The sequence below is a fragment of the Colletes latitarsis genome, chromosome 1 (genome assembly GCF_051014445.1).
Source record: "Colletes latitarsis isolate SP2378_abdomen chromosome 1, iyColLati1, whole genome shotgun sequence".
NCBI classification, from domain to species: domain Eukaryota; kingdom Metazoa; phylum Arthropoda; class Insecta; order Hymenoptera; family Colletidae; genus Colletes; species Colletes latitarsis.
Genome location: NC_135134.1, coordinates 46,344,561 through 46,360,257, shown reverse-complemented (window position 1 = coordinate 46,360,257; position 15,697 = coordinate 46,344,561). Strand labels below are relative to the sequence as shown.

The 15,697-nt window shown below is 39.3% G+C and overlaps 1 protein-coding gene across 1 annotated transcript in view; it reads right to left on the bottom strand.

The window, feature by feature from the left end:
* The window catches only part of Slow (epidermal growth factor-like protein slowdown), a 40,998-nt gene extending 25,865 nt beyond the window's left edge, over positions 1 to 15,133 (bottom strand). The window contains exon 1 of the mRNA XM_076764540.1: positions 14,476 to 15,133. Within this exon, the coding sequence (XP_076620655.1) occupies positions 14,476 to 14,954 (479 nt within the window). The 5' untranslated portion in view covers positions 14,955 to 15,133. The remainder of the gene's footprint in view (positions 1 to 14,475) is intronic.
* Between the last annotated feature and the right edge of the window lie 564 nt (positions 15,134 to 15,697).

The window sequence follows — 15,697 nt, the reverse complement described above, 5'->3', positions numbered from 1 at the left end:
CGATTTACTCCATTTTAATCGTAAAACTTTGTTCTAAACGTTCAGAAATAATAATAAAAAAAAATTTAGAATTTCCGTGGAGTACTATTTACACACTGTTATTTTAGAGGGCTGGTTTAAGAAACAAATTTATATTTTATAAATTTCATTTCTTTTTGTGTTAAACTCACAAGTAGAATATGTACGGTCAGTCTCTTTTACAATTTACTCCACTTTAATCGTAAAATATAATTTCAAACGTTTGGAAATAATGATACAAACTTGTACAGAAAATTTATTATTATTTTTTCGTATCAAGTTAAAATTTAGAACATTTGAGGATTAGAATTTATACAGTGGCTATCATTTCAGAGAGCTAATTTAAGAAACAAATTTATATTTTATAAATTTCGTTTCTTTCGTGTTAAACTCACAAGTAGAATATGTACGGTCAGTATTACGTAATGTGCTAGTAATTTTATGTTTGTGTATTCGTAAATGACTGACACAGCAAATAATGTATCAATGCTCAAAAATGTTTCCTAAAGAATTATTTAAATATATATGAAAATTTCTATACGAGAAAATGCAATAATCTCGTAGATAGTGGGACGTCAGCTTTTATTTAAAATACGAGATATGGAGTACGGAATCGATAAAAGGACAATATACTCTGCTAAATCTGGCCGCTGATTTGAATTTTCTCGGAAATGGACCGTACCGAAGAAAGAGCGTCGTTCCTTTCGGGCAGAATGCCACGCAGCAGCTTCCACGAGATTGGAAGCAGTTCGAGGAACCAGTGTTTGACATTTTTCCTGGCGCCAAACGAGGCATTGTAGGACGAAACTTCTCGTATCCTTTCCCCGTCCGTTTATCCGCGAAAATAAGAGGGAAAATATCTCGGGGGCGTTTCATTCTCGAGTTTCGATGAATGGTTTTCGCGTTTCGTGTTTTCCGGCACTTTCGATGAGAACTTGACAACGTCGACCGGGTAATTGTACATGAATTATGCGCGATGCGTGACACGGTACGAGAGTTTCATTAACAATAAGTCGCACGCTTAGTATGAAAGTTTAAACGTTGGTACTTCGAGTCGTGAAATTACGACCCTGTAATATAGCTTTACCCACGTCGTAATTTTCACCGTAAATTATACGGGAAACGTGTAAAAACAAAGTAACCGTTTTAGAAACAAGGAGAGAGCGGAATAAATTCTTGTCAATCGAAATCACGTTCGACGAGACGTGCTTTTCTATTTACAGCGTTTGAAAAGTTCTTTGAAGTATTTAGAGGAGTATATTCTCGATGTTTGGCGAAACTAACGTACGGTTTCCTGTTCGTCGTAAATCCGTTTAATAAAATTCCTTACCGGGCGATTACTGGATCCCCAGCTTCTGTCTCATCGTGCCAGCAACAAACGTTACATCGAACGAAATCAGATACAATCGTGCTGTAAATCCCTTCGAACGTGTTTAGCAAACATTGAAACGTAAGGATGAAAAACGGCTTGGGAAGTGGACGCAATCGGATACTATCGCCTCGTGAATCGCAATCGCGGAATTTATTTCGCAAACGGCGCAATAAAGCGAGCGAAAATAGTAGTAAAATTCAATAGATGGGGGATGTTATCATCTCGCCACTGTGTGTTATCTCGCTGATCATTACCTGCAAAGGATCGTACGTAACGTGTAACGCGAACGTGGTCGCAAATAAATGTGAAACATAGTTCTGATATGCGAATACAAGACGTTTTAGAAGTACGGGTACAAATTTACCTGTCTGATAAAGAGCGTAAAACTAAATAGATTTTGCACGGATTCAAACAACCTGTGCTTTTAGGAATAAAAACACAGACACCTCGAAAAAAAACACGAAACTCGTCTTTCCAAGAACAGCGGATATTTCGATTTCACAATTTATTTTTGTGAAAATCGAACGAAGAAATAAACGTTACGGGAAGCAAACGAGTCGACGTGCTCGGTGTTTTCTTTAACTCGAGCATCCATAATAACATTCTAATTGCTTTAAAAGATTAATGAACGTGTGTTCTGAAACTAATTGAAAACTGGTTTGCAAGAAAGTAATATCTTGCGAAGTCGACTATGATTTAGAAAAAGTGTTTGAGTTACTGCATGATCGGATGCAGGCTTTTTCACTTTGCAAAATTGCAAAATCTGTATCAAACGTTTTGGTAGGTTTGTTTTTGGTATTTTGTCGGCTCGTTGAGTTTGCACCTACGATTCTGAAACACTGTTTCCGGCTGTTCGAATCTTTTTTGCCACGGTGCTCGTGAAAAATGACGCGGATTCGCGTTTCAAAGAGGGGCAAAACCAGTCTGGCCGATTCCATTTGGCGATTTGCCGGGCGCGTCTGTTCGTCGAAGCAATGGGCCGCGCTGTTTGAGAACGTTTCGAATATTTGGTAATTAATCGGTTCTATTCTTAACGAGACCGCGGATAGCCATGTACCAGGGAAATGGGAACAGTGGTAAATGTTAATGGAACGTTAGACGAAAGATAAATTCGCGACACGCCTGTGCGACGTGTAAAAGCTTTTTTCCACGCGTCGGGAATACGAGGTGCGTTTCTATCAACGATGAAACCTTCTACGAGTCTTCGTAACTGAACTGCTAACGGGGGGGAAAAATAATACGTTTTATCGAACGTACAGATTCGATAAATAAATTTAAAAAGTCAGAGATAGAAACGATGCTTTCCAGAATAAAAACTGATATTCTCCCGGCTCCACCGGAGAGAAGAATTGCCCTTTCGATATATATTTTTTGTCGTTGCACTATAATCATTTTATGAGACGAAAATAAATATCGAATTATCGACATTTCGTTCTTTAGATATTTTCGACAGCAGTTCGTTGCTTCACAAGCAAAGAATTTTAATAGATTATCGTTTTAACGGAAAAGGTAGCCAGTACAGATATTCATTTGGAAATTTTTATCCTAAAACTTTTCTTTACTATGATTGTAACAGTCTCTGCGTTTATTATGCTACTCTCGAGAGGTCTCCGTGACTCACGAGATCGTTCGGTATAATGCTCTCCTGCACTGTTCTTTTTGCACAACATAAATTCTAATTCCGTCTTCCTCGTAACGCGTCAAATTAAAATAATGCCATTTAGCGCGTGACCACCTACCAACAGGCTTTCAAACAAGAAATGTTAGTTAAGCATCGTATAAATTACAGGTTAATAGGCGTAGCAGCCGGGGATTGCGATTCAGAATATCAAATTCTGAACAGCTGGCCGGATACGTGAGTCAAGGTAGATAGCCTGGCACCGCTCACATATTTGTTTGTTTAGCTGCGGTTCAATAACCATGCCAACTATTAATCTCTTTGCCAGAAAGTATCCACACGTAGCAGTCACGATTGCGGGGCAACGATTATGAAACTCCAGAAAGCGCGAATATACGTGACGAATGCGACCTACTAAAGATTAATGCTGCTCCGATTAGGTGTCCTTTCCGAGCTCTGGTTACTGAACTCTTACCAACTAAATATCCTAACGAAACAGTTCTCGTATTTATGAACACATATACCAAATCACGATACGTCTGATTTTGGAGAAGATTTCAGAAACTTGAAATTTACTCCTAATTACTGTTGTATCGAAATATTTATTTTCACTTTTCAGCCTATGAGGAAGTATTTTAATCACGAATATTTATAATTTCTGTTGCTTCTGAACAAAAATCGTGTGTCACGGGATGCACTCTTTATTGGAAGTTTAATATTTGCTAATAATTTTATTTCGTTTGTTTCGCGTTATCGAGGTCTCGCGAAAGCCAATTAAAAGACTCGACAGCTGTGCAAAGCAATGAAAAAAGCAACTTGTCGACGCGCTCGACTCTGGAAGATCATTTTTCGAGGATGTAACTCTGTTCCTCGTTTTCACCGTGCCGCGTGCAGTATCGGAAAATGGTAATTGAGCCGAAGCACAAGAACGGACTCGACAAAACGAATGTGTCTGTCGTTTGACAACACGGACGTAACAGTTGCGTCTATCTCCCCGTGACTTGGACCATTTGTCAATCGATCAATCGGTCCAGCAACGGCAAGGAAAAAAGGAATAGATAACGGACATTGTAAATGGCTACGCGTAGAACGTCGTGAGATGTGACATGGCAGGATTATTATCTGGGGTATTTGGAACTGTTCGTATATTCATTATTCATGTACCTTCGTATCTACGTCCATCGATCACTCGAGCGAGATGATAAACGCTGCGTGTAATAGTTTTATTTAGGATCCGTAGATCTACGCACAGAAGATGTTTTGACAGGAAGAATTCTATCGGCGATTTTTAGCGTGCGATCGGCCAACAAATTTTACAGCGGTCTAATAGACACTTGAATGGGCAGTGGGTGGAGTATCAACGAGGAATTGAATTCGTAATATTCGATACGTATGGTTTTCTATTGCAAACAAATTTGAGAAATATTTAGTTCTTGACTTGACGATAAATTACATTGGTTAAACAATGTTGAAGTACCAAATTATTTTCATAAATTCGTTATTTGTAATATAAATATTTTCTCCCGTGAATCATTTGAGAACAAATGGGCCAGGTTGAGTTCGTGGAAATGTGGTTTAAATAATTTCATTCGGACCAAGAACCGCAATAATGTAGCCAGACAACCGCAGGTTGCAGAATCCTGATGTGGACTTTGCTCCGTTCTACTATTACATTTTCTCAGAAACGGGGTTGTGGATGCACGTAGTTTTTTGCATCCAAAGAACCAGTACGGTATTGCAGAGGAATGCAATTGTCTCTACAACAGCAAATTCTTAACCATTATGTTGCGGTTCGCTACTGTGTTGTTAAAGAAGACTTCACTGTACGAATTTGCATGCAATAGAAGTATAAGATCGATCGTTAGTACAAGGCAAATGTTATAAAATAGAAAAATAAAAAGAAAGAAATTTTTATTACTTGTTATTATTCATATTACAAAGCTCACTTAAACAAAGACACATTTGCTTTGACGATCAAAAATTCGTATTACATTGATTCGAAAAATATAGGAGAACTTGTTCGTTTGACTCACGAAGATCTTTTTAAAAATTATAATTCTGCAAGGTGCTCGACAGTAATGTCGTCGTAAATTAAAGTTCCAAAGCAATATTTTCTGAGACGCGCCTAATACCTTTCAAAGTTCCACGAATGGAACTAATGCCAAAACGATGTTTTCCACGTATCGAAATCCATCGCGAGACGTCCGTCGAGTTTGTCGACTCCGAAACAGCGACCAACAGATCAATCTGACCGACCTCGAATTCCTGCTCCTGCACTCTCGATTCGACTACCTCGACCGTCGCCTTCGAAATTTGTCTGCCGCCTCTAAATCGCGTTTTAAGTGTCATTATTGTCGCATCAATAAGAGTTTAAACCGACGCCCGGTCGGTCAGCGTCCGTCGAACAGTGGCCGCTTGAAGAACGCGCGCTGAACCGCGGACAGGTTTGCAAGAATCTTCACCTCTTGGCCCGAGTATCTGCTGAAACGTTCCTGAAGCACTTGCTACCCTCGAATCGTCCGTCCACTTACGTTAAAAATTATTGCCTTCGGATATACTTATTTTTTCAGACACTTGTCTTGCCAAAGAATAATTAAATACCATGAATTGTATAACAAAAAGATATTTCATAGAAAAGGTCATTGAGTTTTTTTGTATTAAAAATTGATGTCATCTTGAGTGTTTTTAAATAGCACAAAATAATTTTTTTATATATTCTTATGATATACTACTTCAGTAATGTAACAGCATGTAACATATTATTTGATCTTGAAATAATTTAATTTGTGTCTATAACTTTTTGTCTATTTCTTCTGGCTAAGTTTAGAAAAATCAATCTTATAATATATTGCAGAGAATAAGAAAGAATCGATTTAAGAGGAACGTGATATAACGAGTAAGTAGAATGTGTCTGACCCTATACTACTTCTATTGAAGATTCTATTAAACATTCATTCCTCCTTATTTCTGTATCTACTGATAATAATTTTTGATCAATTGACACGATTCTTCTATCCTCGCCATAAGTACAGATTACTAATATTGCACGAAGGATGATAGAATCACCACCAGATACTGTACGAACTACAAAAACTATGACTGGATGCAAGGGCGTCCACAATTAAATTCTAACCAAGACAGTCGTTTTTAGAGCTTTCCCAGCAGTTCTTTAATATGATTGAAAGCTATATTGCACGAAGGACGATAACCATCAGGTACTATACAAATTAAAAAAATTGTGACTGGATGCAAGGGCGTCCACAATTAAATTTTACCCAAGACCCTCATTTTTAAAGCTTTCCCAGCGGTTCTTTAATTTGATTGAAAGCTGTTTTCTGGTTCTGTTACCCCCCTGGAGGCCGTTGTGCATCTCTTGCACCACACGTTCTTGCGTATCTAGGTAACTCGATCGGTAGAATCGGCCGAGAGAAAGGAATAACGAAGACAAAGGTAAAGAATGGAGGGACTGGTGAACAGTGGGTGCGCGCTAAATTATCGCATTCAGGCTAAATGGTAACGAGGGATCCGCCGCTCGCGTCTCGCGCTTCTTTCACGTGCGTGCAAGAAAACCTTTGTTTCGAGCGGACAAAGGTGGCCGCGTTCACGTGCGAGCGATGCATCGCGCCGCGGCGCCTGGTGTGAACGCCTGCGGGCCTTCGCCTTGACGAGCAGTCATTGAAACGATGCAAAATGATCCGGACGCTGTTGCAGAGATAATGTTCGCGAAAGGAGAAAGGAACAACGAGCGTTCGTCGCTAAAAACTTTTCTACTCGAAAGATATAATTGCGTGTCACTTTCCTCTATTTCTAATTTACGTGATTAACTTCGCGATAAGATCGTGAATCGAAGCATCATTTTCGGAATAAACGTCCAAGCGGTGCACGTTCTTCCACTTTAATCAGCGTTTATTAAATACAAATGGGTATTTAGTTTGATGGTAAAAATTCGAAATTTAATATGCCTCGATGATATCGAGCGACACTTCAAGCTTAACGTTTATTAAATATAAATGGGTATTTAAGTTAATGGTAAAAATGAGAATCGAAGTTTCTCATTTTTGCTCATATTGATAATATCGTACAATGCTTCGACGTTGAAGAATATTCATTAAACAGATATTTAAATACACATTTGTTTCATTAAACAGCAGATTACATCCCCAGCAGAAGTTCAATCTAAACGTAATTATAAACGCGAGGATAATATTTTCAGTGAAATGTTCCTGTGTCGCGTAACGAGGTTCGTTTATTTTAAATATCGGAAAGCAATTCTCTTCCCTTCTTTCGAGGGAAATTATTTCCGATTATATATTTTTTAACACGGTCGATCCACGTCAAAGTATCGTATTCCCAATTATTTTCGGTAATCTGACTTTTAATATGCACGGTCGATTTTAAACGAAGCCGATCTCAATAATAACACACTCTCCCGTGAAACCGTGCGTGGCCCCTCCTCCAACTTTTGCCAGCGATCTGAAATTTCGATATTATCGGAATTCTGTCGCGACGGAATCGTCAGCAACGTCCTGGACGGAACATTACAGTATGCGAAAATTAAAGTTCATGCTTGTCGCTTCGATTGCCGATTCGCTCGATGGAGTACGATTAGCAGTACTTGCACGCGACAAACCAAATGCGAAACCACTTTCGCGCCGGCCTGAAAAAGACCGAAATCGAGAACGGTAAATCACCGTACGCAGGATGCATTCCAGGCGCTCAATTAGGTGTCCCTTAACCCCTATTCAGCCCGTGCACCATATATGACTCATTATCGTACCCCGTACCGCGTCGTTATGCGCCGAATATGGTGCACCCACAAGGTGGCCGCACAAAATTTCGACATTGACCCGATCGTATTATTATCAGCAATCGACCAAGGAAATTTGCACGCTTTTCGTAACTTACTATCGAAAAAATATAAGTTCCAACACCAATTCTGACATTTTGAACGGACTTCTAATTTCAAACACAGATAAATAGAAAAACAGAATCATCGGAGAAAAAATAAATTTTTTGATTAAATATTGTGCTTGAAAATATTTAATCTTGAACAAATTCTCAGCCCCTCTGCAAATTAGACTGATATACATTTGTAAATAAGCGATCGAGTTGAATAATAAGTATTCCAAACAATGTTCGAGTTACGTACCCGTATTATTCGATTAATAATACAGTTACAGTACCTGTATTATCCAATTCTAACTTATATTAATTTATATCTTCCTAGTTATCTATCGGATAGACCGTGTAAGCTTTTCGTCAAAAGGACCGCCGATCCTGGCATTCGGTTTCTGCCGCTTAATTAATCGACCGATTAATTACCACGCGCGTAACGCGTTCCTCTGTCGTGTGCAATTATTGGGATTGTTGGTGCGCGACGGCAACGGTCCCCAGTAAAGGTTTTCCGCGTAATAATATTACTTTCGCGCCGCTTCGAGCGAAATCGGACGCCAATTAAAGTCGCGCGATTGGTCATGCGCGACGACGATACCTCGATCACGACAATGTTCGCGACGAAGGAAAGAAAAGCTCATTGTCGGCACGTTAATGTTGCACGGCGAGGTGAACGAGTCGATGATAATTACCGATTATTCGTCTGGATAGGCCCGATAACGCGTCTCGTTGACCCTCTGCACATTGTCGCGACGAAAGAAGCGAAAGGTTGTCGGTAACGTGATCGTTAACATGTCACACCGACGACAGTTTATTCAAATTATTTTTCACATAACCAACGATTGAGCAAATAATGCACAAATTGTGTATCAGTTGTTTATTTTCCGTAGCAAGTTGCTGCAAAAGGACGGTTGTATTTTTAATTAACAAACGTAAATTATACTTTGATCAACTTTGATACTTCTGTATAGATATTTGGAAGAGTTTAGCGAGGTTTTAAGGATTATTGCAAAATATAATTTTTGAAAATTGCGCATACAAAATGTGAGAAAATCACGTGAGACTTGTAAGACCCCACTGTGCAATTCCAGGGTTGGTACTAACGAAATATATATTTGTATTCTAATTAATTGTTCCTAGTATCTTAATTTTAAACGATAAATCGATTAAAGTAACGATAATTTACTCTTCTGTAATTCTTCTATAAATAATATAAAATAAATATAAAACAAATAAACAAATAAAATAAATATAAATGCCTTTTAGGGGGTGAGACTCAGGATCGACCATCGTAGGCACGAATTAATCGGACCATCACCCACCGAAATTAAAATTGTAATAATAATACTGTTTAAAAATACCGTAACAAAGTACCTTGTAATTATTTGAGAGTGAAGTTGCACCGTCTGGTATACTCGACGTTGTACTGAACTCTGATCGACGATCGTACCGCAGGGTACGATAACATCTACCTGAGATTTCCGCTAACGCAATTGGTTGTTTGAATTTCTGAAGGAAGAAGACTGACGCTTCCTTTGGAACGGAGCCATGCGAAATGTCGTTAATTAAATGAGTCCTTTCCTAGAATCACCGTTCGTGCTCCTTCGACCAGGTGTTATTTTACGATTGTATTGTCTCGCGAGTGAAAAGGCACAACGATGCATCGAAATTCCCATTTGCATTCGTCTGGAACCTCGCGAACGTTATAACTGCGAAACAATACACGAGTTTTTCTAATACCAACACGTAGTACAGTTAAAGGATTCTATTAAAATAACAGTGTACGCAACTTTATGAATCTTCATCGATTTATTCAGAAAGAAAGCTTTGTACGAAAGAATTCACTACATTTTCTAGCATCCCAAGCGGTGAAAATCTGTAATTTTATATAAAACTCTTTAATAATGAATTGAAAATAATTTTTTATTTGATACTGATTGAATCGAGATTGGAGTTTCAGTTATGGAATAATATTGTGTTGCACGTTTAACGAGCAAGAACTAATCCGAATAAATATCCAATCGAATAAACATCGCGATTAAATAAAGTAAATTTCCATTACGTTTAATTTCATTTTGCATCTGTTGCTCGAGTCAAATTTTACCCACATCTGGAATCATTTGTTACGTTACACGCAATTATGTCCGTTTCGATCGCGGTTCGTTTGTTGCTCGTAAATACGAAGAGGTTGATAAATATCAGGGACACGCATTTTACGTCCGATGTATCAGACACGTAATGAGATTAATTCTGTAAAACGTCGTGCAGGTGAATGTTATTTATCGTATTTCGCGCCATTAACTTACAGCTCGAATTTATCATTGCACGTACACGTAAGGTGTTTCACTTAATGTTATCACCTTGAATGTTTTTCTTTTGCTTTAATCGGGAGAAACGTTCTCGAACGAAGGTTACAAGCATCGATGAGAATTAAACCATCTTAATTCTGTGATACTACATACATAATCTCGTTACAATTTTACTACGAAACCTTAACTATGAAAATAAATAAAAATAGAGACTCAGTGATTGAAAGAAATTATCGATATGAAATTTTTGAATTATGAAGAGTCTTTTACTGCACGATCTATTGACAATCAGGGCATACGTACACTTTATAAAAATTGCAAATAAATTAATGATAAAAATAAAAAAAAAAATGCTCCACTATAGTATTTCAGGGTTAAGTATTTCAAATATAGGATAGAAACTCAAGAAGTCTTGAAACGTTTTGCAAGACCTTCGTGATTGGAAATCTTGAAAACTTTATGAAGCCTAGGAAATCAAGGAAGCCTTAATGTCTTGCATGTCTTGAATATTGCGAAAGTTTTGCAATTCTTGCAGAAGCAAGTAGTAGACACAGACCACGGATACTTTCGATGGCCTACGCGTACAATTGCAATTATCCAGGCAAACGTGGAATACCAAAACAGTGATAAGATTGTAATAGAATTCTTTGCTACCATAGAGATAACAACGAACAGCATTGCTCCGAGGTTTTCAAATGTTTACATTATATTAAGAAAATTTTCAAGCTTCGTTTTAGTCTTCAGGCATGTTTCGAGAGATACCAAATTCCGTATTCTGAATTCTTTTAAAAATTTTCAAACTACTATTTCGAAGTTTTAACGCTACACTATTGACAGCGAGTAATAATTTGCTGCTTTGTGTTTTTGTCACTTCTCTGTCTATATAAATAAAACGACCATTCCTAAACAAAAATTTTGTTTTTTATTCTCATAATATTTAAATTCTCTATTGTTCAAAATTCGTCGTATCCTTACTAATCCAAAAATAAAACTACAAAAACAACTATCCAGAAACTTTTCAAGGTTGCATTTCATTCGCCTACGTAGGTGTTGAATGCTTCTATAGTAAACAGAGATGATTTGCCAAAATTGTACCTCTTCGATTTCTTTATTATTGTTAAATATAAGGATCATCTAGCGACGAATGTATGAAAGAACTGCGTAATGATAAGTATGAATAAAAAATTGACAGACGACGTTTGGTATTTTTATACTATAACTTCAAAACAAGTTCTTACAAAGATTAAATGGCGTTTCGTCTAGACTTTTTCTGATCTTTTTACTAACGAGTCAACCAGCAACGTCTGCACGAAACGCCATTTAATCTTTGTATCGATTTGTTTTAAAGATCCAAACCCGAAAGTCTTATTAAAATTTATCGGTGACACGATTGTGTTTCCAGAGTGAATATTGCAAAGGCGTTGGCGTGTTTTCTACGGATTATAATAACAAATTCACTGATATCAAAGAAGATATGAATATTAATTTTAAAGTCACATTTTCTATCAATCTCAACCGTTCGCTTATTTAATTATTTTTCCAACAAATATTCTTCACGATACGTTTTGTATTTTTCTTATTAATGGAACAATTTTCGTACAAATTAATACGAAAACTCTCTCCTAACGAATCGTTAAGTTTCTAAACGCAGCGATGTCGTGGCGAGTGAAAATGAAAGGCCAAAAGCTAACCAGCCCCGGTCGAGAATGCAAGTGGGATTACGAATCAAACTTAGGAGGAGATTGCAAACGAATACTCTTTGTTAAAGGGCGGAGGGCGATGATAGATTAACAGCCTTTGTTAAAAGTCATGAAAAGATTACGGACCAGCCATAGATTAAAATTCCGTGCAATAATTCCATCGAGCCGCGGCTCATTTAAACGCGTGAGTTGCATTTTAACAGACGGATCGTAAACTTTTCCGCTCGAATTTAATCTTCGATTCTCTGTCTGCGCTCGCCTTTTGATACCTGACACCTACGTCGAAGCGTTCCATTTTATGCTAAAAAGGTGGGTGAAGTACGTATTTCAGGCCGTAAGTAGGTGGATGGCTGAAGAAATTGATCTCGTTCGATCGCGGATGTTGCACCGAAGTTCAGCGTTGCACCGTTCCGTGTGGGTTTCAGTTCCGTCTAACACAATGGCCGTACGCTGGCCATTTTATTGCGCAATTCGGCGAAATGTGCTTCCTGACCTGTTTGATATTTACCGTCCCGAGGTACGGTTCGCCCAGACTCGCCGGTAAACTTTGACCAGTATCGATAGTCGCGATCTTAACTCCATTTCAGCGTGGAAATATAAGAAAACACAGCGATTTCCATCATCCCTGTTTCGTTGCCTCCAGAGAGTGGTTCTTAATCTTTTTGAAGCTCGCGTCACGGTTTAAAAGACGTTTAATCTCCTTTGATTTATGGCTCGACGAATAAAAAAGTTTACGCGGTTTTTCATCGTGTGAAACGCACCCACCTAATCTATACGCGACTTATGAATACTGCTCTCGGTTATAAGCACCGTGACACTCGAGCGAACACTGTGTCATTTGTATTCTACGAACTCTACGCTATTCTAGCTTCCGTGTTTTCGATAAAATTCCCTGAATTTTATTTTATCATGGTAATGGATAATTGCATGTTTTGTAATTTTCGAATATTTCGTTCGAGAAACGTCGTTAATTTCTGTCGCCGAACGTGAAACGTTCCCGCGTCGTTGGGATGAAAAATGACTTTACGGGGCGTTTTGAATGCGCAAATTGTACACGTGCTTGCTTTCATCCTTTGAACCACAAGAACGTCGTTAAGTTGCAGAGAGACGCAAAGGCATCTGGAACGAACTGTTATTAGCAATGACGGACCAGATAACGGTCCGAGTAATCAAACTGGAATCGTCGATATCTTCGAGCAATTTCTGCGTTTCCTGTTGTGGTTATTCATTTCATCGAGGGGTTGGTCGTGTAGAAAATAAATCAATCGTCGCGGCAAAAAACCCGTAAATACCGTGGTTGATCCTTTAAAGTTCCTGCAAATCGTTCTTGACAACGGTACTCGGAAGTAAAATCAACGTTTATGCGGTTTATTAGTCATCGTCTATTAATTATAGTGAATTTAACCAGGTATGTACATGCGTGCATATATCGCGTGTAAAAGTAGTTTCTCGTTGTATCCTCGCGGTTTATTAAATTAAATTCTTCAAACGCTTAAATCATTCTTAAGCAGGTAATTTAATTTTGCGAGGCATAATTTATCTTTATTGCAACATTGACTGTCCATATATGGGTGACATGATTTTTTACTAAGGAGCTAAAACAATTAATTCTCAAGATCAGATGTTAAAGAAAAGAAATCTAGATAGGACTCCTGAATTTTAACGAGTCTGTAAAAATAAGTTCAATAACAAATTATGGGTATGCTAGTTTCCAAAGACAATTTGAGGGGGTTGGTCTGGCAGTCAACGTGTTAAGAAAGTATACGATTTTTCTTAAAAAGTATACTCGATTCTGTGCTCTATATTTATTTTTAACGAGAAAGTAACATGAGAAAAGTAAATAATGTAGAAAGTAAGCCCAGAGTAAGCGAAAGCATACTTGAATAAAAGTGTTCGTCTTAAGAATATAAGATGGATTTTAAGAAAAACAAATGTGTACGGTCGAGTAAGCCAGAATGCCCACACGTTAGCGATAAAAATGAGAAACGAGAAAGAAATCACTCGGGCAGACATTTTTCTTGGGTAAACGTTGTCTATACTACTGAGAGTAAATTTAAAGTCTTTATGGAGCAATGTAGAATATAAAATCTTCGAATAATTATAAAAGGTGGTGGTTGGTTCGTGTTGGTTTGGGGTTGCATGCTAGGGAGTGCACTTTATAGAAGCAAATTGTGATTTTAAGAAAAAATACATAAAAATTGACAGTTGTCAATATACTTAGAAATCAACGTACGACCTATTTTATCTTTTCTTATTTCTGAGTATTTTTACGAGTGACTCCTAGACTATTAGATATTAAATATTTCGCAGAACTTATTAATTTTCTTCGTTTCTATACTTTTAAAAACCAAAGTATCTGATCATCGATCAAGCAATTTTACGTGCAGGTAAACATTTTGGTACGTGTTCGCGACACCCACGCTCCCGTTTGTTTTCGCCGTGGATCGCATCTATCGCGTCCCCGATCGGTGCACATTGCGCAATAGGAGATTAATCCGGTACACTTTCGCATTCAACGATCCTATCGGAGCATCCAGTAGCGTCAAAGCTTCACCGTTCACTCACCCGGGATGATGTTTTGTGTACGTCGTCGGGGTTGTCGCGAGATGCTGATAGCTCTGAGTGACGGCTTCCCGCGGCTGGTGACGATGATTGTTGTGATAACCGGCGTAGGTGACAGCCCTGGTCCCGCTGTACTCCGCGACTGCGCTGAATTTCTCCTGTTTCGAGGAACCGGGACGTTGTTCGTGGAAACGATGATCCACGTGATGTCTCGGTGCACCGGTCTGCGGCGCGATCGTCGAGGTGTATCGCTCGGGTACGTGCTCCTGGCGCGACCAGCTCTTCGCGGTCGTCTGTTGGAAACTCCTCGCGTCGCGATCGTGTCGCGTACGAGCTAGTTTCTCGTGGTACCAGAGCGGAAAGATCAGTCTGTGGCTGGTGTAACCGCGATGATCACCGGCGACGCGATCGACCGAGGCAACCTCGATCGCCAGCAGAACGATCGACGCGCACGCCAGCAGGATTTTTGGTATCGTAGCCATCGCTGGGTCCTTCGAACGATTCGCGGCGGGGGGTGGACACGACGTCTGTTTGGAAAAAGGAGACGAACACGGTCACATTCTCGATCGTTTCGACCGACGACGAGGCGACGTTTGGACGAACGGGCTGCGCTGAACACGTCGAAGAGGCTCGATGGACATCCGGTGCGAAATCGTTCGAAGGCAACCGAGAGCACTACTGAACGAGACACACGGAGTAGGCCCCACGTGCTTGAGCCGCTCGTACCAACCCCACCATTCTTCTTTCTTTCTCTCTTTCTCCACGTTTCCTCGTTCCGCCCCTCGTCCTCCATCCGCTCCCATCTTGTTCCTCTTGTTCGGTCTCCGGCATCTTTCTCCTTTTGCCTTTGTCCACTCTCTTTCTACCTGTCTGCTCCCCTGATACCGCGTCGACTGCTCACCTAACCACCTACATATTCCTGCACGCGTTCGACAAGAAGGTTTAGAGGATAGAGACACGGTGTTTGTTCACCGGGGTCGACGGGAGGATTGGCGAACCGATCGCGAAACTCCAACCGCTCGTTCCTCGTTTAATACTCTCTGTTCTTTACTCACCGGTTGATGGATGCTCCGACTTTCTACAATGATCGCGATACGTGCAGAGGAGGCATCGATATCGATGCACACGGTCGTCGGAAGATCGGACGATTCGTGTTTTGTGCGATACAAACTGCTTTTAATAGATTTTTTTAATTAAGGAAGAAATATTTCGGTCGATTCTGGTA